Source organism: Arachis stenosperma, chromosome 5, assembly GCF_014773155.1.
Source record: "Arachis stenosperma cultivar V10309 chromosome 5, arast.V10309.gnm1.PFL2, whole genome shotgun sequence".
In the NCBI taxonomy this organism is placed as follows: Eukaryota; Viridiplantae; Streptophyta; class Magnoliopsida; order Fabales; family Fabaceae; genus Arachis; species Arachis stenosperma.
In genome coordinates, this window is record NC_080381.1 from 141,003,585 (window position 1) to 141,027,692 (window position 24,108).

At 35.5% G+C, this 24,108-nt stretch overlaps 5 protein-coding genes across 5 annotated transcripts; 1 reads left to right on the forward strand and 4 right to left on the reverse strand.

Moving 5' to 3' along the window:
- Positions 1-27: 27 nt before the first annotated feature.
- Positions 28-582, reverse strand: LOC130981587 (uncharacterized). Its single transcript, XM_057905168.1, has one exon. It carries the CDS (start codon positions 580-582, stop codon positions 28-30), a length of 555 nt encoding a protein of 184 aa, XP_057761151.1.
- Positions 583-1,115: 533 nt separating this feature from the next.
- On the reverse strand, positions 1,116-4,675 carry LOC130980165 (uncharacterized). The gene is made up of 4 exons (XM_057903812.1): positions 1,958-4,675; positions 1,741-1,867; positions 1,509-1,610; positions 1,116-1,407 (listed from the first exon to the last, which is right to left on the reverse strand). Exons 1-4 carry the CDS (start codon positions 4,585-4,587, stop codon positions 1,333-1,335), a joined length of 2,934 nt encoding a protein of 977 aa, XP_057759795.1. The 5' UTR covers positions 4,588-4,675; the 3' UTR covers positions 1,116-1,332.
- Positions 4,676-5,249: 574 nt separating this feature from the next.
- Positions 5,250-6,290, reverse strand: LOC130980178 (uncharacterized). Its single transcript, XM_057903825.1, has 2 exons — positions 5,963-6,290; positions 5,250-5,486 (listed from the first exon to the last, which is right to left on the reverse strand). Exons 1-2 carry the CDS (start codon positions 6,225-6,227, stop codon positions 5,467-5,469), a joined length of 285 nt encoding a protein of 94 aa, XP_057759808.1. The 5' UTR covers positions 6,228-6,290; the 3' UTR covers positions 5,250-5,466.
- A 1,268-nt stretch (positions 6,291-7,558) lies between these two features.
- Positions 7,559-10,920, reverse strand: LOC130980175 (aquaporin PIP2-1). Its single transcript, XM_057903823.1, has 4 exons — positions 10,451-10,920; positions 10,058-10,353; positions 8,270-8,410; positions 7,559-8,097 (listed from the first exon to the last, which is right to left on the reverse strand). Exons 1-4 carry the CDS (start codon positions 10,755-10,757, stop codon positions 7,978-7,980), a joined length of 864 nt encoding a protein of 287 aa, XP_057759806.1. The 5' UTR covers positions 10,758-10,920; the 3' UTR covers positions 7,559-7,977.
- Positions 10,921-14,414: 3,494 nt separating this feature from the next.
- LOC130981588 (protein FAR1-RELATED SEQUENCE 5-like) lies at positions 14,415-21,168 on the forward strand. Its single transcript, XM_057905169.1, has 5 exons — positions 14,415-14,624; positions 17,773-17,793; positions 17,880-17,984; positions 18,269-20,536; positions 21,076-21,168. The coding sequence occupies exons 1-5, from the start codon at positions 14,415-14,417 to the stop codon at positions 21,166-21,168; spliced, it is 2,697 nt and encodes an 898-aa protein (XP_057761152.1).
- Positions 21,169-24,108: the final 2,940 nt, after the last annotated feature.

A 24,108-nucleotide genomic window follows, 5' to 3' on the forward strand; every position in this document is an offset into this window, starting at 1 on the left:
GAAGAACCAAGATATATACTAGCCAATTCAAAGATTGAAGTCCTGTGCTGCATTGCTATAATGGCTTCTTCTGATATTGTTTTGGCGCTTTTTATAAACCAACCCTCCAAATCCTATCAGAGCTGCTCCCAACAGCACTCCTATTACTATTCCTGCCTTTTGTCCACCACTCAGACCAGATGAGCCTCCTCCACCCCCTGGACTTGCAGGTGCTGGTGCTGGTGTAGTGTGAGCAGGAGGAGCTGGTGCTGGAGATTTAGGTGTTGGTGCTGGAGCTTTTGGTGCTGGTGCTGGAGATTTAGGTGTTGGTGCTGGTGCCGGACCTTTTGGTGCTGGTGCTGGAGATTTAGGTGTTGGTGCTGGAGCTTTTGGTGTTGGTGCTGGTGCCGGACCTTCAGGTGATGGTGCTGGAGATACGGGTGCAGGTGTTGATGCCGGGCCTTCAGGTGCTGGTGCCGGACCTTCAGGTGCAGGTGCAGATCCTGGTGACATAAGCTGAGCCTCCAAAGAGTTCATCAAATTTGCTGACACTAGATATAGTACTAGGAGACTTAGCCAGCTACTTCTCATTATTCTTGCCATGGTGTTTGTTCTTACACTAAATGCAAGGCATGACCAGCATTTAAAGGCATCAAGCTTTTTCAACTTCAAGATGGAGAAAATTTCTATGCTTATTAGAATCTACTCTTTGTCCTCCTCATCCAAACATTGTTTTTGACGTCTTTCATGGTACAATATTTCCAAAGTTTTTGGCACAGGTCCTTGGATGTTTCTGAAGATTGAGAGGGACAGAAGCATGCAATTTTTAGAAATTCCAATGGTAAACACAATGTGCTACTATTATATTAGTGTCAACAATTGAAATCTGCAAATTGCAGTGGCCTATGATTCAATTATGAATATCTCGAGACAGTTGAACATAACTATATTAGTTGACAGCTTGAAACAGATAGTTTAAAAGTCTTCTTTGACCAAATTATTATATTGATTTTCTTTTCAACGGGTCTTATAACTTTCTTCTTGTTGCATTCCTTCGTAATCTTAAGATCATTTCTTGTATATTCCGCTACAATTTGTTGGATTCTCAATTCAAACAAAGGTCACTTAAACTGCAGTAATTAATTCCACTATTGGGGATACCCTCACTTGTATCATAAAGTGTTTTATACAACTTTTAATTCTATTCATAAATGGTATTATGATACAATGTTATCTTAATGATTATACACTTTTATCACTGTTGCAAAACAAAATATAAAGTACAATCACTTTTTCAGTTACTTTCTATAGCGAGCACAATACATTGGTACTCATTGTTGAAGTCACTATTCTCTAGTTTACACTTGCAAGTGTCTGAGATGCTCCTCTTATCAGTTCTGCTTTTATTAGTTCCAAAATGTTAGAGACCTGTTGAACATTAGAACAATTGAAATCAGAAAAGATACATATGAACTAAGAACATGATATGATTTTAACTGGAAAATCAAATAGAAGAGGAATTTCATTACCTCAAAGTACTGCTGCAAAGTTGGTGCATGCAGAGCAAGTGTTACATAAATCTGCTCAAGTAATGTTAGCAGTTCTTCTACTTGATCACCAAGAAGATCAACCTGTATTTCAGCATTTAAACTTCATTTTGACCATTTTCAATAATGCTATAACTGTGAGTGCTTTACCCGTTTATTTAGCTAACTAATTAATTAATATAGAACATAAAGAGTGTGAGATTGTGATATATACCTCAGCTTCAGCATCTTGGAGATTCTGGCACCTTCTGATGAAGGCCTTTTGGTAAAGCAATTGTTTGTTTCTCAAGCTATCAACTAACTCAATAACCGAATCTAAACAACACTTCATCTTTTCCAATCTATAAGCATATTTTTGGGAAAGTATAAGAGGAAGCATGAGATTGGTACATGTTAGTTATGCATATAAAAGATATTGGAATTCGAAATACCTCACAGTCATCATCTGTAAGTTTTGGCTTACCATCACCTCAAATTCCGGAAATGTTCGTGAAAGATTCAAGAGGGGCAAGAAAACTGAAGAAGCAGGATGCAGATACTCTTCTTCAATAGATGACGTGTGATGATGAAAGCTTTCTGAGTTACTTAGTCTGTGGCCTAAGTTGCTGCCTAACTCCCTTAGAAGTGCCTTGCTTATACCTAATTGTTGCAAGACATTTTCTACCTTGCTATTTAGTGAAAAGAAAGTTCTTTCCTCCCCAGTTATCAAATCTTCAAATATTTCATGCTCATGTAGGTCACCATATTCCGAACCCAAGTCCAGTTGTTTGCTGTGTTCGTTGATCTCCGATTGTGCACATAGCAGCAGAGTCTCTCCAGCTTCAAAACATCTAAGTAGAGACTCTAGCAATACAATGGTCATGTTCTCTTCTCCCTGTGTTGCCAGAACTTGATTTAGCATCACAGTAGGATAATTATCTCCACTTATGTTGTAATGACCTTGTGATTTGACTTCCATGGATAACAGAATAGCATCAATTAGTGTCTCAACCATTATGAATTGGTGTATCTGCTCCCTTATCAAGTTCTCCATGTAGTACTTTTCTGCCTCATTCTTCCACTCCTTAAGCATGGCTTTGAAGACAACCATGCTAACATCTTCCTTCAGAATACTTTCTGTAATTATGAATTGTAACTGATCTACAAGACTGGTGTTGTTATCTCTTTTCTCTCTTGAAGCATAACTGGCTATATCTGCGAAACTTTTCAATGTTTCTGCAAAAACAATCCAATGTATTTCTTCTCTTACTGTGCTGTCAACATTACAACCTTCCATTACTGTGTTGAATTCCTCACAAGTTTTCCTAAACATAAGCGAGCATATATCCTCCCTTATGGTGCATTCTATTTCATCCTCTTGGTTACTACACGTCGAACGTTGTACTTGTACACCATATTCCTCAGCTTTACCACACTGACACTTGGTTAAGGCAAATTCTGGATTAGAACTGATATCCTTAGCTACCTCAGAGAAGAGAACCCGAATTATATCATCACTAATCTTCCTTTCAATGATATTTTCTTCGGTATATTCATTCCACTGATTAATTAAGTAGCATTTAAAAACACTCTCCTGTATTAGCATCTCAATGGCATAACTATATGATATACTATTAAATTCTTCTACCATACCTTTACCTACAGAACCATGAATGCCTTGTGCTTTTGACCTTGCCATTGTGTTATATCTCTTTTCTGTTGTTAACAACTGTCCTTTTCCTGCATTGAATACTCCAATTTCATTCTCCCAGGTGCTTCCCCAGTGATCAGTATCCTTGTTAACTATATCAGTCTCATATATTTCGGATAACCTCCTCCGTGGAAGTGTTTTGCTTTCACGAAAAGATTCACTCATCTCATCATTCCTATCTGTAAGATTATCCAATCTTTCTATAACGGCACGGATTCTTTCTTTGAGGCGTTCCCTTCTTATTTTGGAGGATGAGGCCTTCTTGTCTTGTGCAAGTCCAAGCTTACTCAATTTCATTTCTTCTTTCGTTCTGCGAATAATAGACTCATGACTCTTTATCAGTTTAGCAACAATGTTACTCCCATCTTCATTCTCTTCCACTTTTGGCGGCTTTGCCTCATCCACCTTCTTAGGAGACCTTGGCTTTTCGAAACATCCTTCGTCCTGGGAAGCCTTGGTTGGCGAAGAAAGCGCCGAGCAGTCAGAATCCTCAGCACATGTTTCATTCAAATTGGCAAGTTCATACTGCAGACATGTAACCTCATTCATCATTTGTGGCCAATAATGCTCCTGCCAATGTTTCAGAACCTGATCCTCTTTTTTCCTCTCTTTTGCATCAGCATTCTCTTGAAACTCCCTCAAGAAACTTCTAATCAAAATAGACATAACATCTTTTTCGATTGCCAACTTCCATTGCCTCTCCTTTGGCCTCATCTCACACAAGACAAGAGCACTCTGCATCTTGGTAAAAGCAAGATCCATAGTCTGCTTTAGTATTCCAATGTCTGAACCCATCTCTTCGATCTTTTTCCTGTCGATGCCACTCTGTGATGCCTCACCTGACTTGCCATGTTTTGTTTCAACTCTTTGTTTCATGTTTTGCATATGTTGATCCATACAAGTCCTTAATTCTTGGACATCACCCTTACTATGCTTGTTTCTTGTTGTTTGATCATTCTCATAAGTTGGACTTGTAGCTGTCCCAGTTCCAGGGCCGGAAGACGGAGACATTGGCCCTCTTTCTTTAAGCTCTGTCAACTCTCTGTCCTTCTCTGATATGGCCAATTCAGATTCCTCGAGGCGACCTTGGAGGCGATCTTTGATTTCTCTTAGCTCTTCAAGTACTTCTTCATGATTGCTTTCTAGAGACTTGTTTTCTGTCCCAGCTTTAACAATGTTGAGGCATCCTTCAAGCTGCATCACTGCCAATTCATAGAACTTTGATATCTCATTCAAGCGTTCGATGACTCCAGTTTTCGTCTTCATCCTTTCTTGAGCTTTGTTCATGCCGTATTGCACAATCCACATCATGGTGGAGTCTGCCAATGATACGTCATATCTGCCTTCAATGTGTCCAACAATCTCGTCCATTTCTTCAAGAACATGCACACCATAAGGCAATTGCAATCTGTAATCAACAAAGAAAACAATGCAGAAACTGAAAAATAGATCTGAAATCCCCAACTGACCATTTCAACAGCATTGCATAGTTATTACCATGTCTCTAGCCATGCTTTAAGGAGCTTCCACTGCTGTTAAGTAATTATCATGTTAAATAATGACCACAGAAGGTTACCAAAGCATTTTATGTTATTTCTCACATTTTCTTTTCATTATTCTTAGCTAATTTTTAATTACATTTTCACAATAAATATCATTAGCCTGTGAATCATGAGGTTAATATCTGTGACTGTGTCTATAAATAGGAGATTCGGTTATTTTTGTAAAAGAAGAAGAGTCCTTATTCCTTAATATTTCGTATTCCATATTGAATCTTTATCAAGATCATGATCATATAAAATAACGGAATAATTACATCCAATGATATTCCGCTTATTATATACATACGTGGGTACATTTGATTCTTGCAACACATATTGGCGTTTAGTAGGCATCAATGGTTTATATAATTACTAAAAGAAACATTTGTGGGCTTTCTTAATATCCACATTAGTTGTTTTCTTATCACTAATTTGAGCAAGTTGTTGGGAATGCCTCAAGCATAATGTGAGAAGTTGTTAAAGATTAAAAAATAAAAACAAAACAAAATGAAATAGATCACTTGCTACAACATCGACGACAAAACCTTATCCCATTATTTACAAATTTGTCACAGCACAATTATGTATTTAGTACACTGTATAGTGTATGGTATGATGTAATCTGAATATTACAAGAAAACCAACAAGACGCTTCAAGAATTTGGTCCCTGTACTTTGAACAAATAGAAGGCCAGCAAGGAGTAACTGCTTATTTCTCTTCAACGCATGCTTCAAAATCAAGTCAAAAGAAAACAAATCACAATTTAGATTAGAAAAAGGACGTGCAAATAAAGAGCAAGTTCAGTGCGCTTAAGATTAATCATATTAAAACTCAAATGATCATTGTGGAATTTCTGAGCTCTAAGGAGATGAAGAGAGATTCTTCAAGGGGTTGATTAGTGATGAATCACACCTTTTACACACATATATATACATTGCTATAAGAAACTAACTACAACTGAATAACAAATTCTGCCAGCTGTCACTAACTGATTCTATTTCTAACTAACCTGCATAACTAATTACAGCTTAGCTACTTCACTCAGAGGAAAAACACAAGATTACAATTCAAAAATCAACTGTGTTAAAGAAGTAAAAATTAGATCTAACTTCTAAATAATTTAATGATATCATATAAGAGCAATTAAAATTGAAAATAGGGCAAAAAGAAAGAAAGGTGAGGGTTAGATTAGAGAGGTAGATACCACCGCAGCAGAAGCAACAGTAGCAGCAAGAGAGGAGCAAGATGAGGTCTTGGCACATGGAAGCAAAGGAAACGCCGTCGTTTTGGGATGCTGAGTCACCCTCCACCTCCACCTGCACCTGCTGCTGATCCTCATCATCCAAAAGCTTCTGCTTCTGCTTCTGCTGCTGTTTCTGTTGTTGCATTCTGTGGTGGTTCCATTCGAGCCTCTTTATGTATGAGAGCTTGAAGGAATCTCTCAGATTCTTCGATGGCCATAGATGCATCTCTTTTTCTCTTTTTTCAGATCCTTTCTTAGTTCAAGATATGCTTTATGCTATCACAATTGACAAGTGTGAAATTATTTTTCCATTTTATTCATAATGCTTCTAATTAAATACTGGTCTTTTTACGATTTTACCCCTTCTGTTTCTCGATTTGGAATTTGTACTTTGATTTTGGGCCAAACACTAAAAGAAACTCGTTTTTGTACAAAGGGCCAAAGCCCAAAGGAAAACGTTATGGGCTCTTTTACATATTTTTATTTTGGGGCCAGATATTCCTACAATGACACTATTTGTACAAAGTTTCTGTTGGCAGGACCAAAAAGTAAATTTCTTCGGACACCAATCAATTTGAATTAGTCGAATCGTCAGTTCACTCTTCTTAAATAAGTGTCGAAAATTTAAATTTTGTCTTGTATATGCAGCAACTCATTACCCAATAATAGACTTTTAAATGAGCTAAATTACGCAACAAATTAGTCATTAATATAGATCCAAGAAGTAAATATTTTACGAAAATATTTAATAACAAAAAAAAAAAACTAAAAACAGTCAAAACTTGACTTATTTAACCTTCATTAATTGTCGTTTCTGTCTCCTTATACTAAATACTAAATAAAGCAAGTTCTGACAGTTTTGTCTGTCTCTCCAGCATTACCTTACATTTTATATGCATATGCATGATCATTTACTGAAAGTGGAGATCTAGACATGGAGGGTTGGGATGTCAGGGTAGACAAGGGCAAAGCACAAGGAAAAAAATGAGTCCCCAACCCCAACTGATGATGAATTAGGTGATTGGCCTTCCCTTAAACTATAGAGTATTGAGGACACCAACAATACTAATGCTGAAATTGGTGCCATTTTTGTTCTCAAGGGATTATGCATCTCATGGCCCCTCCACTCCTCACTTTTTAAACTATACTTTTTGTAACTTTTCAATAAACACGCCACTTCCTGTGAAAATTAAGAATGAATTTGGACCTTAGCCTTATGCACCTAACACAAAAACAAGGGAAATATTCATCCACAGCAACAGTCAAGAATTATTCACAACCATTATTTTAGTATATTGAATTTTCTTCTGAGTCAAACTCCTTTTTCTTTATTCAAACTCATTTTTCACTTCCCTTCCAAGTTCGAATTATGTGCTATCACTGTACACTAGCCAAAATAAAAAGCAACATACAAGGATCATGAAACTTAGAAAATCATGACTTAGGAATGACGTTTGTGTCTAATCAGTGATCACTAAATACTAATCTATGCAGCATCAAAACTTGAGCTAATTAAAAGTACTACTTCATTAGATATGCTGTTAATTTAATAATTAGTTGGCACATAAAAGGTGGGATTCATTTATAAATAATGTTACAAATCACCAGCAAGTAAACCTTGATTTTTCTTAAAATATTCTTTCATTAACATAGAATAGAGTACAAGGAAAATAACCAAGAAAAGAAAACAACACACAGAGAGGAAAGTGTTTGTGCAAAGACAAAAGGGATTTTACAAAAGGCTCCCTTAATTGTCATGAAAAGAGACTTGAATCTACAATGATCCACCATCTTCAAACCCCCACCCTACACCCTGTGTTATCCTTGAAGAGAATGCAGTTGAGAAAGTTCAAAGAAACCTTGGACCATGCAATGCAAGCACAACCACTTCACATTATTTTACATTAGCAAGTAGCAACCACCATCATCATCAACTCAATAATCTTGTTTAACTTGCACTAATTAAGATTAGCTCATTAGACATTGGGATTGCTCCTGAATGATCCAAGAGCCTTAACTGCACCTGCCCTCAAGATGAATTGGTGGTAGAAGGCTGCAATGGCTGCCCCAATGAATGGTCCTACCCAAAAGATCCACTAAACAAGAGCACAAGAAATTACATGTCAGCCAACAAAATATGCAACCAATGTTTTACTTAAAAGAATATTCCCCTGCGGCCACGAATAACTGTCTATTCTATTCGAAGATTCGACAGTTGTCCGTGGCCAAAGGAAATAAAATACTTTGGCAAAAGAAAAGGTTACTAACATGGTCATCCCAGGGCTTGTCTTGGTTGAAGATAACAGCAGCTCCAAAACTCCTTGCAGGGTTAATGCCAGTTCCAGTGACTGGGATGGTGGCCAAATGAACCATGAACACAGCAAATCCAATTGGAAGTGGAGCCAAAACCTGAATAGTACACAAATGCAACATAATAATTAATAAGAAACCTTTGATCACATTGAATTAAAGCCACAAAAAAAGAAGAAAAAACTGTGGATACATGAGAATCTAAGGTTAATTGAGGAGCCAAAAGCTGATAATGACAAATGTGGATGATGATGGCTGGAAATTCCCACTAGATTTTGCAATATTGAGAAAATGACATATTAAACATCATTGTCACAATTATTTATGATGGCTTTAATTTTAGTCCTTGAACACAGTCACACGCAATGGTTAAGAAAAGATATGTTATGCTTTCAAGTCCCTAAGATTTAAAAAAGCAAAGCCTGAGAAAAGTTAACCAAAGTAGAATCCACTTTTCTCAAGAGAGGAATAAAATTAGATCAGATTCAATTTTTTGAATGTGACAAGTCATGAAAAATCAACCACCACCACAAAATTTATAGATGTTTAGTGGGTCTGTTTTCCTCAATCATGCTACCATTTCACTTCACTAAAATCATAATGCATCCGGTAATTTTGGTGAAAGAAAGAAAGGAATGGATTCAATAGGAAATTACTTATATGCCATCTGAAAAAGGTTACCAACTTTCTTGTATTGAAAACTATCAATTAATAAAGTAGTAGAAAGCAAGGAAAGGCAAGCTTAATAACAAGGAATAAAAGGAACAAAAAAAAAAAAAAAACCATTAACAGTTAATAGTGCCGAACCAACCTAATTTGTTTCTTTAGGATGAAGTCTCTAGAGAAAAAGTGGTGGAAAGAAATGATAGTTTCCAATCTCAAAAAGGAATCTAATTGGGTAAGAACTGATTTAATTATGAAGGATGGACCCTCTACTATTTCATATCATATGATGTATACAATATATTATAAATAAAACAAATAATGTTGATCAAATATAAATCCGCTAGCACTATTATTAGTCTTTAATAATTATATATGTTGACTATGCCCAAAACTTTGCACAATAACGGAAATGGCATGATAACATGAGCTGTACATCATCATTTCATATGGAAAAATAATGAGTGACACTTTGGCAGCATGTACAAAATTATAGAAAAGGAATGGCTAAGTTTTCAAATAATTGTGGCTAACTGAACTGGGAAGATTAAATTGGTAGAAGATTAGCAACAAATAAGTGAGATTATCAGTATTTCATGGAGATAATCCTTGATTTAGTCCCTAAAATTTAAGGACTGACTCCTAAATTTCAATTGATCCAAATTAGATCTAACTGGCATTAGTATTTGAGATCATTTCAACATTGGGCATCAATATTATTTTGTTTTATTCAGCATAGAAAATTAAAGTGCCAAGTCAGCACATCATTAAGGGATATAAGCTTAGGGATATGATTGTAAATTTAGAAGTCTAATTTAGATCATTAAAAATCAATTTGAGTTCAACCTTAAAATTATTTCTAAACCAAATTGAATATTAACACTCAAATTTCATAACTGAGAATTGATATTATCCTCCACTAGCTAAATCTACAGAAGCACAAGATATATTTGATATTTCCTTACCAATAACCAATTTGTAATAATTTATTGTAAACAAACTACAAGGGCTGAGTAAATCCATGCTTCACAAAAATATGGCAAAAACAGAACACAGAAGACTAATAATAAGTGAAATTCTTACCGGAACATGAGAATCTCTGGCGCTTCTCTTAGGGTCAGTGGCAGAGAAGACAGTGTAGACCAAAACAAAGGTTCCAATGATCTCAGCACCCAAACCAGTGCCAGTGCTGTAACCATCATTGAGTGAATTAGCACCACCACCATACCTGGTGTAGAGAGATTTCTGGAAGGCCTTGACCAAGCCAACTCCACAGATAGCACCTAAGCACTGAGCCACCATGTACAATATGGCTCTGATCAGAGACACCTTCCTTGCCAAGAACAACCCAAATGTCACAGCTGGGTTAATGTGACCCCCTGATAGAAAAAATCCAAACTTTTAGAACAATAAAAACAGAACAGAACAGAACAACATCCTCTGTTTTGAGACTAAGAAAAAGGAAGAAAGAAGAACCTGAGATTCCAGCAGTGCAGTAAACAAGGATGAAGATCATGCCACCAAAGGCCCAAGCGATGCCAAGAATGCCAACGCCGCCGCAGACATCACCGTTGGCGGTGGTGTCAGTCTGGCTCTTGTAGCCAATGACAGTGAGAACAGTGATGTAGAGAAAGAGGAGTGTGGCTATGAACTCAGCAATCAAGGCTCTGTAGAAGGACCACTTAGTTAGCTCCTCAGCATCAATGAGTGGTGCTGGTGGAGGGTCTTGGTAGTCCTTTCCCGAGAAGGATCCACGCTCAGCAACCTCAACGTCCTTCGCCATTACTTCAACTTGAACTAGTTCCAAACACAAAGGGAGAATAGAAGAGAAAGGAAGAGAATAGAAGAAGAGAGAGAGGATGTTGTTGTGGAAAAGGGTGAGAACAGAGAAGAGAGAAGAGGGGGTATATATGGTGGTGGTGGAGTGTGCTTACTACTTACTACAAATCGCAAAACACAGAGATTAATAATACGTTCATGTATGATCAAGCATTGAAGCTACTCTGTTAAAGTGTGGAGTAGTTAATAAGTATTTTAATGTGATTTGTAGCATTAATTATCCGTTAATAATATTTTTAAGAGTGAATATTTCATTGGATCCTGACAATTATTTTGAAAGGATAACGAGGTCTTTAAGAAAAAAATATTCAATCCGGCCACTGATATTTTTTTTTAAACTGATTAGTTCTTGTACCAAAAAAACAACACTGATTTTTTTGTGTATAGGGCCTAATCAGTCTAAAAGCTCAGGGTTGGATTATGTATTTTTTTTTGTCAAAAATTTCGTTGTCTTTTAAGGTAATTGTTAAGGACTATTTTAAATTTTTTTCTATTTTTAATAGTGTAAAATTATATCTAATAATATAAAATTACTCAATTTTCTCTTTTAATGATTAAGTGTTGGCCAAAACTTAATAAAAGTATCGATTTTTTAGATTTTTCTTAGAACAATTACGTCCGTTTCTTTATAGGATTATTCATACTATTAACATAAAATATAATTATTTTTATTCATATAATATTATATTATTAAATATATATAATATTATTTTTTATTAATATAATATTATATAATTAAAAATATATATAAAATTATTTTATATTGATATTATATATTTAAACCTTTTAATTTAAAAAGAAATTTTTTTTAGAAATATACTTACGTCACTCTTTATTAGAAATACATTAAACTATACATTTTTTCTAAAAAAAATAACATATATCATTATTTTTTAAAATCAGTCATATATATGTTTTATTATTTTAATTCAAAAATAATTAGATTTTTATTTTTTATTTTATCAATCTCAATATTTAAAAAGAAAATAAAAAAAAAAACATAACTCTTAATGTTTCATTAATTAGCGCTTCAGCGCTTGCATCACTTCTCAATCAAATCCATGAGTAATAATAACCATTCTAGTTTTCCTTTTTTCTCATTTTGATTTAATTTGTTTGTACTTTTATTTAAAAAAATTGTTTGTTTTGTCATTATTTACCCTGTAGATTCTAGAATATTCTATATTGCATGGTTTTTGGCTTATGTGAGTTATATCCCTTCCATTCACGGATTATATTCACATTTGCCAAGTTGCTCATTATTTTCAATTCTACACCTTTTAGGTTTTTAATTCTTCGAGTTTATTTTTTTTAATGCCATTTTTGGATATTGCTAAAAATTGCCGTAAATTAGGTGTTTTATGCATGGACAAAACTTATTTTTCATGGAAATTATAAACCATGGTAATGCACTTAGCTATTAAAATAATGTTGTTTTTATTAGCTATCACATAAAGTTGAAGCCTCTAAAACGTTCACAGATTTATTTAAAATAAATAAAATCAAGCACAAAAATGATGGATATTTTCAGTAATAATCGTTCCACTTCCGTGGAGCCATGGAGAATTTGAAATTACTCTTTTGCCCAGCATTATATTATTGAACACTTCATGAATCCATTGGATTTCACTACTACTCTACTTGCTTCCCCATGAGTTGTCTTTAATTCTCATTTATTTTTGGCTAAGTAACAAAACAGGTGGATTTGTGACTCACAGGGAATACCTAGTTAAGCAATTAACAGTTGTATTCAAATCAAAGTTCATTGAGTATGATTCACGTAAATTATTACCAACAAAATACAAGGTTATCTTATTATGGGGGCAAAAAAAATTCCTTCCAAATAAGACTTGGCAACAAATTATACGGAGTACAGAGCAAAATTACAATGTTGATATCTTAATTTACTTTTATAAAAAAAAATTATTTTCTGGTAAAAAAAATAAAAAAATGCTTTTTTTAACCTAATAATATTAAAGAACTCAAAATAAAACAAAAATATTTCTACTAAAAATTTAAAATAAGCTTAATTAGATTCTGAAAATATTTTCCAAGGATTCTTCAAATGCCAGTAGAGAGGTGACTAACTTTATCATATGCTCACTGTCAAAAAAACAAAAACCTTATCATATGGTCAAACTGGCAGCATCTGTCGTTACCTCATTTTTTTTTATATCGTTAATATCATCCTGTTCAATTTTCATGCGTCCAATTTGAAAACGTGTTTCACCTTTCATATATCTAGCTAATTAAACCAGCAAGAGTTAAAAGAGATAGCCAGAAAAAAATGAATAAAATTTGTCATATATTTTTTGTTCTTGATGAATGCCCATAATATAATGAGTAGCCTTGCTTTGCAGTTTGCATTGCATACATACTGTTCGGTCCACAAATCTAATCTAATGAAAAAGAATGTATATCTTTCTGGTTCATTCATGATTCATGATTCAATGTTCGAGGACCACTTTGGCTTCCATAACCAGCAGACAACTTGTCTTTGACCACCCCCCCTTACACACGTGTCGACTTCTCAATGGAGAAGTGATTACGTGTTCCATTTAGACTGGGAATGCCAGCTCTAGTTATAGACACACAGTGCTGCACTGCTGCATTATTATGCTAAGTGTATATTTTAAAATGGACTATATTATGTGGATATCAAAATCAATCATTAAAATTAATTATTAATATAAAATATATTAAAATATAAATATATATTAAAAATAAATTAAATTACACATATATTTATATATAAATATATTGGTAGTTAATTTTAATGGTTAATTTTAGTTGTATAAATAATATTTTTATGTTAAAATTAATTATCAAATTCAACTACTAATATAAAATGAGATATACTATATTTATATTAAAATCAGCTATTAAAATTAGTTATCAGTATAAAATATATGTGAGGATAAAAATATACATTAAAAATAAATTAAATCACATATATATTTATATACAAATATATTGGTGATTGATTTTAATTACTAATTTTAGTTTACAAATAGTATTTTTTATATAAAATACATACTGAAATATAAATATATATTAAAAATAAATTAAACCAAACATATATTTATATATAAATAATTATTAATTAATTTTAATAGCTTATTTTAATATAATAATAATAATATTATTATTATTATGTAGCAAAATAAAAAAAAAAGCTAATAAATTATAGCTCAAATAGCATAGTTTTTTATATTTATTTAAGAAATCGTAGATTTAAGTCTCTCTAATTTTAATAAAAAAAATAAAATAAAATTAATTTTATGGTGTCTATCAATTATTACCTAATTTTTGTTTAACTTATTTTTTATAATAAATTTTAAATTTTAAAAATAATTGATTTTTATATTTTTTAAATTAAATATTAATTTTTTATCTTTTTAATAAATAAATATCGCTTTTTAGGCAATATAACATTCAAAGTAAAATAAAATAGAAAGGAAAAGTACACTTTGAAAAAATATGAAACGACTAAAGATGAGTACCGTAATTACTGACAAAAACATAGAGGATAGTACTAGTGAAATCAAAAAGTGGGGTTTGACAGTCAAAAACAAAAGAGTTACTGTGCAAGTATTGAAGAATGTGTTTTGAAGTGTTGGACACGTGGTTGACCCTGGAATTCACAGAAGCAGGTGCTGCAAAAGTTGTGGCTCCAAACGACTCGACGGTTTCGCCGTTTCACATTTTGGGCTTGTGGGACCCTCCTCTTTGTAGCTCCTTTTTTCTTATTGGATTTGGAGCCCAACAGCTACGAAACCAAACTACTCGTTATCTTCCACCTCATCACTCAGTTATTCATATTTTTTAATATAAAGATAATAAATAAAAATTATTAAATAATAATTTAATTAAATATGTTAAATTATTTAATAATTTTTTTCTTCTAAAAATAATTATATGTGAGTCGTCGTTTTTTATTTACGGCAATTATTAAAATATTTTTTATATAAAGTGATAGTTAAAATTTATTAGGTAATTTTACATATTTAATTAAACTATATTTTATAATATATTTTATATTTTATCTATTATTTTTACATAAAACAACTTTATATAAGTAATCACTTTTATTTAAAATATTATCCTTTTTAAATTAACGGTCAGCTAATAATACTATAAGAAATGAATAAAAGTTAATAGTTTAAATTATTTGAAAAAATCAATTCACCGTCTTTCTCCAAAGTATTATTGACATTAGGACACCAATAATGATTCATTTGATAAGAGTAGGAGAGATAGAACAGAGCCATCATTAGAATTGTAGGAGTGCCGACTAAGCAAACATATTTTGTTATTTAATTATTTTTTGGAGTGGACAATATAACGTTTTAAAAAAGTGTTTTCTATGAAGGAAGTTTATAACAAAAAAAATAATTAGAGGCTGAGAATTGGTATGATGATACTAACCCTTAACTAAAGAACAATATCTTGCATGGTCTACCTAGTTTTGGCTGGCTGGGTGAGGAGTTTGGCATATATTTATTTAGAGCACTATTAGTCATTTGGATTAACAATGATTAGCTTGCCAACCATATTCTTATCATTGGAATTAAAAATGTTGTATTATACAGAACTAAAAGATAAAAAAGAACATACAAGAGAATATATATAGTTAAGGAAGAGGAAGATAAATGTACAATTAAATTATGCTTTATTATTATCCTTCAACCTAACAATTATATTGCTAGCATAATTGCATGCCAAAGAATTATCAATTGAATGAATTAATATCTAATTTTGTAAATGTCTTTTGAATTAGACATAATCTTCTTATTTTAATAAGTCTCATTTACTTTAATAAGTCTTTTGAATTACACATAATGTAACGGTCAAAAGTTATTGGACAGTCTGTTTATCTATTTAAATAAGCAGATTTTACCTCTAAAATTAAGCTCGTTTGAATTTCGGGCTAAACGAAATGAATCTAATTTACCCGAAAAAATGACAAGTTAAACGGACTAACCCGCGAACTAAACGGGTGGTCCATTTTTTTTATATTAAAAAAAAAACAGTATTTTTAATTGATATTTCTCCCGATTCAATCCGAAAATCAGATCAATCAACTAAAAAAAATTATTTTAAAATTTTTTTACTTAAAAGTGGTATTTTTTTTAAAAATATTTTTCAAAAAATAAAATTAAATGATAAACGGGTTGGCCTGTGTAACCCATCGGACTTATCATAAATGGTCCGGGCTAAAAAATTCTGCCCGTGAATAAAACGGACCAGTCCATTTAACCCACGAACTTAACGGGCCGAACTTAAATAGTCAGGCTAACCTGTTTGACAGCCCTAATTGTTATGAAAAAGTTAAAGAAATACTAATGATAAATTATTAGATTTAATAAAATTAAATATTAATAAAATAAGAAAGTAAATATTTAATCAAATTTAAGAATAATGAAATTTTTATATTTTTTTACTTTATTCATTTTCCCAGTTTGGATAAATTTAACCTAAATAAAACAAGTGGTTGGTTACATATTTTGTCTTTGTCTTATTTATATTATTTAAAAAGGATATCTATTTTTGGTTGGGGCGGTGCTTAGCGCTGTAATCACATGTTGAAAATATAAAAGATCATTGCATTGTTTGTTGTTTTCCAAAAAAAAAAAAAAGAACATTAAACTAAATTAAAGTGGTGCATGAATCATCAAATAGGTTGTTGATTTGGCTTCTCTTCATGTCCTTGTAGAAATTAGTCAGGCAACCTCCACAAAATGAAGGGAAATTAAACAAATGAAGTATTAAAAATTTTACTTGTGCTCAATATAACGGGCATATATGATATAGGAAGGTTTTCAAGTGGTCCAGACCACTTTTTTGGATCTCTGATGATCCATGTACGGCCGGTTAATTTTTTCGAGTTTGTCCTGTAGCGGGTTGTGAAATGACGTGAATGTCCCTGAAGAAAGTCAAAAATGACGACAGGAGGAGTGCTCAGCTCAAAGGAAAAGTGAAGCCGAGTAGCCCCTCAGCAAGCTGGCGTAAGAGGTAGAGTGCTTGGGATGTAATACGCTGTCGTTTTGGAGAACCCCATATGCCCTAATCTGATATTGTGGTCTCACCCATGGAGGCTTCGAGACGGTCTTCATCCCTCATCGTTTGTGTTGTTTGTGTATGTAGTTAAAGTGACGGTGACCTTCGAGTAGTGGATCGGTGATAACGGCGGAGGTTGGAATGTAAGTAAATGGTCATCGCAGCGGAGGCGTTGTTTATCTCACCCGGCCGATCGCACCAGTTCTCAGCATAGATCGCGGGTCGTGTTAATTAAAGGCGGTGGAGATCGCGCAATTGTGTTCGTCGACGCGTGGGTCCGATCGCCCTGTGTAAGTCCGTCGATGCGTGGAACTCATTCTGCCATTTTCCGTTTTGTTTTCAATTTAATTTCTCCATTGTGACATTGTTGCTGAAAGTTTAAGCTGTCTCTGAAATAATGGAGTTTTTACTACCCTAATTCGATGTTGTTGTTGTTCTCGATAATTATGAAAAGATATTGTATGATGTTGTTGAAAATTTGTGTGATGTGACAATGTTGTTTTAACCCCATTGTTGATGCAATGAGATGATTGAGCAGAAATTGTCCTGTGAAAAAAGTTGAGGTAATCGATTTTGTTGCTTAATCCGGTTACAAACTCTTGAATTTGCTGCTCCAAAGAATGCGTTATTGTACTCTGTTTTTTTAAGAAAAAGCCGTCGGCATTTATTTTTTTACAAATTGCTTTGTACCTACCTGTATTGTTAGTAATGTTAGGAATTAACGGTGAACGTGTTTGGTTCTTTGTGTCGTAGTTGTAATGCATGTGGTGTTTTTGGAAGTTTGTGTATGTAGTAGGGAAGTGGAGGCTGTCATGATGTTGGAAGCATGTTGGATAGTAGATGTGGTGGTAAAGTAAGGGTTTTTGTTGTATGTAAGTGTCATAATTTTTCATTGATAGGCTGAGTCAGTTTTGATTCGGGCAAGTTGATTATAGTAACTGTGGCAAAGAAGTTTGTGCAATCCCTTGTTTATTGTTTGTTATAGTTTGACATTTTTGGCTTTCAGGTAATAATGGCATCAAGTAGCAAGTTTTGCAAGGATGCGTGTATGTGGAATGAGCCTCTTCTGGACAACTGGATGGAGGGCAATGCTGGTGTGTCGAATCCACAGGTACGACGGGTACACGTGCCAATCTGTATAGTGTGTGGGTGGGTTCGAGTTGGATGGGAACGGTCTGTTACACCAGCTGGGTGGTATTGTTCATGGAGTTGGTTTTACTGTTAGCATGGGTGAGGGTTATGCTGTGACAAGTTATATTCTATGTGGTGACTATGATGTGACGAGTCTGATGCGTTTAAGATCGCATCTGCAAGATATACATTTTGACTAATTTAAAATGCAAGGCTTTGATGTTATTTAGTGTTAATATGCATGGATATGCAATATTTAAACAGAATGCATTGCACATAATGGCAGCTGGTAGCATAATGTTTGTCTTGTTATTTCAGGACACAATGTATGATACCAGAGTGGAGGAAGATGCTGAGTCATCCGATTGGGAAGGTAGGGGGGCTTCGATGTTGCCCGTTTTTTTGGGTTTGGATGGGTTGCGAGTTGAAGATGTTCTTGAAATGGAGTTCTCTTCACCTCAGGAGGCAAGCGGCTTCTACAACAATTACAGCCGACTAAAGGGCTTTGCATCAAGGCGAGGCAAGACAGTTAGAAACACTGCTGGAGAGATAGTGCGGTACACGTTTGTTTGTAATAGGCAAGGATTTCGAGAGAAGAAATGGTTGGAAAAGGTTGATCGCAAAAGGGAGCATAAGGCTGTAACCCGATGTGGATGTTTGGCGGAGATGAGGATAAAGAGGAAAGAGGGTAGTGGGAGGTGGTATGTTTCGCGTTTTGTCGAGGAGCATAACCACGAACTTGCGTATGGGAAGCTTGTTGATTATCTGCGGTCACACAGGAAGATATCTGAGGTAGAAGTTGCTCAGCTAACAACCATGAGAGAGCTTGGGATTAGCATACCTAAGATTTATGAGTCCTTCGCAGCACAACTAGGGGGTTTTAACCTGGTAACATTCACAAAGCAAGATATGTATAATGAGATACGGAAACAGAGAGGTCTGCAAGGCGGAGACGTAAGTGCAGCTGTTAGGTACTTGGAAGGTCTGGCACGCATGGATGGGAAAATGTTTTGGCGCTACAAGTTGGGATCAGGGCAACACCTATGCAACTTGTTTTGGAGCGATGGTCGTTGTCAGGAAGATTATGCGATATTCGGCGATGTGCTAGCATTCGACGCAACCTATGGCCGCAACAAGTACAACCTACCTGTTGTAGTATTTTCCGGAGTAAACCACCACAACCAGACATGCGTATTCGGAACAGCAATGGTGTCATGCGAATCGCAGGAGTCATATATTTGGGTTCTTAGGCAGTTTCTGGAATGCATGCAAGGTAAGGCACCGCAATCAGTCATCACGGATGGCGACCCGGCGATGCGTATAGCAATCCGCACTGTTTTTCCTGACGCACATCATCGGTTGTGTGCCTGGCATCTGCTGAGGAACTCGACTGCTAACATAAGCGACCCGAGATTCACACAAATGTTTAGACACTGCATGCTGGCAGATATGGAAATCGAAGAGTTCGAAGCGTATTGGGAGTCAATGGTAAATGAGTGCGGTGTGAGGGAGGTTGAGTGGGTTAAGGACTTGTACACCAAAAAGCACGCTTGGGCAACCGCATACATTCGTGGTAGATTTTTTGCTGGAGTACGGACAACCTCTAGGTGCGAGTCACTACACGCCAAACTAGGGAGGTTTGTTGAGAGCAGGTACGGGGTGTTAGAATTTGTGAGAAATTTTCAAAGGTGTGTGGATTTTCTGCGTGACACCGAGGATGAGCTAGACTTTCGTTCATGGTACGGAACACCTGTGCTACAAACGGAGTTCGTTGAGCTGGAAAAGTCTGGATGGACTATGTTCACCCGCGAAATGTTTCTCAGATACCGGGATAGCCTGAAACGGTGTGTTCGTGTTAGAATATGTGAATTTGATGACAGTGACAACCCTCATGCATATACTCTTCAGAAGTTTCGGAGGCCTGAGATGAATTGGAAGGTTTATAGGGACCATATCTCGAACAGATTTAGTTGCAGCTGCATGCGTATGGAGTCGTTTGGCATTCCTTGTGTGCATATCCTTTCCGTTTGTGTAAGGCTAGACTTGGTGGAAATCCCTGAAAGCCTGGTGCTGCGTAGGTGGTCTAAGGCAACCAAATTGGAGATACATAACCAATGTGGTGAGCAACACATTGCTGAACCAAGTGTGACCTATAGGACACGATTGGGTGCTTTCTCCCAGCTGTGTAAGCGTTTAGGGCGCGTTGCTTGCATGAGCGATGAAGACTTCAAGCTTTACTCAAACAAGCTTATGAGCGATGCTCTGTTCCTTGAAATAAAGTACGGCTTAAGACCATTAACGGATAATATGACAACAGCAAATGATTGCGGGGTGAAGGACCCCATTCGTGTCAGGACAAAAGGCACGGGTCGGATGAGTCAAGCAGGCGGTTCTGCGCCGAAAACGAAAAGAAAGTGCAGCACATGCGGGAAGCTCGGGCACCGGAGGACTAGATGCCCCAACGGAGGCGCACAAGCTTCACCCAGGAACAAACAATCACTTGCTGGGAGAAATAAACGCAAGCGAACGAAGGTTACCACCTAACTTATTCCTGCATGGTCTATTTAGTATACGACGTTAGCAATAAAACTAACTCTATGGAACGGTTTAATATTAATGCCATCTAAATCTCTGAACTCAACTAAACGGTGTTTTTGGAGCAGCAGTAGGTATTTCATTATTATGTTCCTGCACATATGTTTTCTAAAAAATTTAGAAAATTTGTGTGTGTGTAAATAAAATACAGTTAGTGATTAATGCACGCAGGCAATTGTCTGTGTGTAAATTTTTTGATTCCCATTGAACTGTGTGTTAACATGTTACCTGTTTTGCGGGTATATACAATGCCCGACGATGGTATAGCGGCAGTCCTCGTTTTAATAACATTAAAGTCACAAGATACAACTTGGCTTTTATTAAGCCAGCGTCTTCACAAATCGTTCATGCAAATCATTGTGTGCATAAGTATGATTTAGCCAGTACAATGTTCATGCTGCAAGGCGTTTCCCTATCATTGCCTAATTAGTGTCTTAACAGCTATGTGTTTTGACATGCTTGTTAATATGCAACAGGTACCCGCCGTTGTTCCAGATAATTGTCCCCCTGAAAATGCATGTCAAGCTGGATGCGAGTTATGGGAAAAATTTTCGCTTGCAGACCCATGACGATGGTCGACTTAGTTGTGAGCTGTTATTCCAACTACGATGTTAAGCACGACATGTTTGCCTGAAACCGATTATTATCTGATTTCTGATGTTTGCATATAAGGATGTTGTTAATAATAAACCGGTAAATCTAATTTCTATGTTATTTGGTGGCTACAATGTTAGACTCTGCTCGTACTGACGTTTATTCATACGAACACTAGGACAGCTGTGGTTTCTTATTATAAATTCCATAATGAACGGGATTATGCGGATTAGTTGCATTTTATGTGCTGTATTACCCATGATTTTGACGTTCTGCGTTGAGGATTCATGCAGGAAGGTATTGATTTAGGTAATCTAAACCGTGATGTGTTCCCATATGGCCCCAAAAGTGACATAAATCGTGTACGAAGGTTTGGCCTTTCACCCATTTGGGTTAATTAATATTTATATATTCAACGTCATAACCGGTAAACCGTTTCAGATGGGGTTTCTCCAGCTACGTAATGGTCGGTGTTTCATTGGTCCACTAGTACACCGATTAAGATTGAGTATTTTAACTATATGCAGTCATACCGTAATAGTTAAAAAAAACTAATCATGTCAACAATTCATTAAATGCAGATACTGTAATATGGCTTATTTTTTGTTTATTTTTTGTTGTTGCAAACATATATAATCTGAAATTTGATTTTAATTGGCTTACAAAATTTTATATCTATCACATTCAAGAATGAAGAAGCTTTAGCCTAAATCAGCTGATTGTTATTGTTAAATATCATAATAGGTTACATTTTGAAAGCAATTAAATTGAAATGTAAGAATATTAAAACTTTATAAGAATAAAAAACCTTTAATCTACCAGACCACAGCTTGCATTTACGGTAGTATTACTCTAAACAGATTAAGCTATGATTATTAATAGCGAACCAACATTTATTGTTTCCTAAACGTTATTCATATAATCAATAGTCGTATGGATGAACGAGTGTTGTGTCTTTTTAATTACATCTAAAATTTATTCCAAAACTATTTTTATGATTATCATTTCATAGCATACCGTAATATTGCTTCAGAGTGGAAATAGCAACAATTAGATATCATCGTTAAACCTTTTCTTAACGAAGGGGAGTAAAATCGACTGTCAGCTTTTGATCCCTTATCTTGTTCGACTACCATGTAACAACTGCAAAATGACACAGGTCCTGCTAGTGCTTCTAAAATAGCTATAACTTCATTCATTAATAAACTGCATACGGTTCACATAGTTTTCCTAGCAAAAGCAGGCAGCAGCCATATATAACATCAAGGGCAATCAAATTGCCATAACCTACGTACAAATACGTTTTGGCCATAGATCCCCATTCAATACCAGTAGGTGTACCTCGGGGGGTGTGGATGTTGTGCTCTAGTCTGTCGACAGGACCACTAGTATCCACACTCAAAAGTAGCCATGAAACACATAATAAAACCAGACATACATGTACCACACAGTTTGAAATAGTAGTTAGCCAAACAAGTAATACGAGTTCTACTAAGATCACAGTTTCCTGCTTGTAATCAAACGTTAATCTATAACAAAATGCAGTTGTCATCTGTGTTTCTACCAGATTTCTGAAGTTTTTCAGTCCTTCATGCGAATAACCTTCCTCCACGCTGCATCTGCCTTGGAGACCACTGTTGCCTTCACCTCGTTACAATCCAAAAGGACAATCTTTGTTGCAGTTTTCATCCTTAATTTCAACGGGTCCATCTGCTTGTAAGGAAAATATGGGGTCAAAATGCATGTACTCCTTCGTAGAGACACAACATGGTAACATAATGGAGGACGAACCTGCCAGGGAAGGTTTGAAACTTTGAATTTGCCTTCTGTTTGGATCCAGTTCAAAATCCACAGACATGAATCATCGCTGCAAATTCGGAACATGTCATTTCAATCACGAATTCCGTCGGCCAGGTAGAGTTGAGAGATTATAAAAGAAATCATTACCATTCCTGGTAACTTGGGACTCCATCAGGATACTTAATTGGTCCCCAAGTGGTCGGATCAGCACTAACATGGGAAAAGCTCAGCATGTTAGGTTCCAGCATGAAAAACTGGGCGAGCAACAGTAGCTGCATTAAAGAAAAGCAGAGGGGGGTAAGTTGGCACGGAATGATAACCGCATTCACGTCTGTAAAAGTTATGGAAAATTTGTTGTGAGGTAGAATGTTGTGCAAATTCTTTTTAGACTAACAATGGTTCGCATGTTGCGTTCCCTCCGCTCCTTGTGCTCTGGAGATCTTGTGACATCTAGGCAGTATACCCTCCCATGCTTAACGTCCACCACCATCAGGTACCAGGTGTATGTTTTTTCGCACACCGGGACCAAAACCTGTCAACACAGCAAAAATTAATGCTAGGCTATTACTTGAATGAAAAAATGGTCAAATTTGGAGTTAAAGGTTATGTTAACAATGTGTTCTAGACGACTAGTTGCCGGCAACCATCTGTTCATGTATTTTCTCCTTATGACCTCGAATGGCGTCATTGCTATGACGTCATCGGCAAACACCGAAGGTGTGTACCAAACACGAGGAGGCAGAACGCAGCAGGCTCGCATGGAGGCGCTCATGAGGATTATGTTCATAATCTGTGCACAAAGGAAACAACTGTGTCAGTCTTGTTATGTATCTCATCTTTCTAATATTAACGGCACCGTCGGGTTGTACTCACGTCAACATTGGGCATATAAACCGGCGATAAGGAATGGAATCCTGCTCTAGGAACTTCCAATGGTGAGAACTTGAACAGTGTTTCCCTGAAATTTGGGGAACAACATTCACGTCCATTACAACGTTATCTACAAAAAATATATTAGCTACATTATAAAGATTCTAATAACCAAAGATTATCCTTACAGATATTGATCATTTTTTCCAAAAATGTAAGCGGCCATCTTGCATTCGTCAAGTGTC

What these genes read in the sequence shown, in the direction of transcription:
- LOC130981587 (XM_057905168.1), bottom strand. Translation starts at nt 582, where the DNA reads ATGGCAAGAATAATGAGAAGTAGCTGGCTAAGTCTCCTAGTACTATAT.
- LOC130980165 (XM_057903812.1), bottom strand. Translation starts at nt 4,587, where the DNA reads ATGGACGAGATTGTTGGACACATTGAAGGCAGATATGACGTATCATTG. An exon ending in TTACAGATGATGACTGTGAG is followed by an intron (nt 1,868 to 1,957) that starts GTATTTCGAATT and finishes ATATGCTTATAG; the next exon opens with ATTGGAAAAGATGAAGTGTT. An exon ending in TCCAAGATGCTGAAGCTGAG is followed by an intron (nt 1,611 to 1,740) that starts GTATATATCACA and finishes GCTGAAATACAG; the next exon opens with GTTGATCTTCTTGGTGATCA.
- LOC130980178 (XM_057903825.1), bottom strand. Translation starts at nt 6,227, where the DNA reads ATGCATCTATGGCCATCGAAGAATCTGAGAGATTCCTTCAAGCTCTCA. An exon ending in CTGTTGCTTCTGCTGCGGTG is followed by an intron (nt 5,487 to 5,962) that starts GTATCTACCTCT and finishes TTGATTTTGAAG; the next exon opens with CATGCGTTGAAGAGAAATAA.
- LOC130980175 (XM_057903823.1), bottom strand. Translation starts at nt 10,757, where the DNA reads ATGGCGAAGGACGTTGAGGTTGCTGAGCGTGGATCCTTCTCGGGAAAG. An exon ending in CCAGAGATTCTCATGTTCCG is followed by an intron (nt 8,411 to 10,057) that starts GTAAGAATTTCA and finishes TGTACTATTCAG; the next exon opens with GTTTTGGCTCCACTTCCAAT. An exon ending in ACAAGCCCTGGGATGACCAT is followed by an intron (nt 8,098 to 8,269) that starts GTTAGTAACCTT and finishes GCTCTTGTTTAG; the next exon opens with TGGATCTTTTGGGTAGGACC.
- LOC130981588 (XM_057905169.1), top strand. Translation starts at nt 14,415, where the DNA reads ATGTGTTTTGAAGTGTTGGACACGTGGTTGACCCTGGAATTCACAGAA. An exon ending in CTGAGTCAGTTTTGATTCGG is followed by an intron (nt 17,794 to 17,879) that starts GCAAGTTGATTA and finishes TTTGGCTTTCAG; the next exon opens with GTAATAATGGCATCAAGTAG. An exon ending in CTGGTGTGTCGAATCCACAG is followed by an intron (nt 17,985 to 18,268) that starts GTACGACGGGTA and finishes ATATTTAAACAG; the next exon opens with AATGCATTGCACATAATGGC.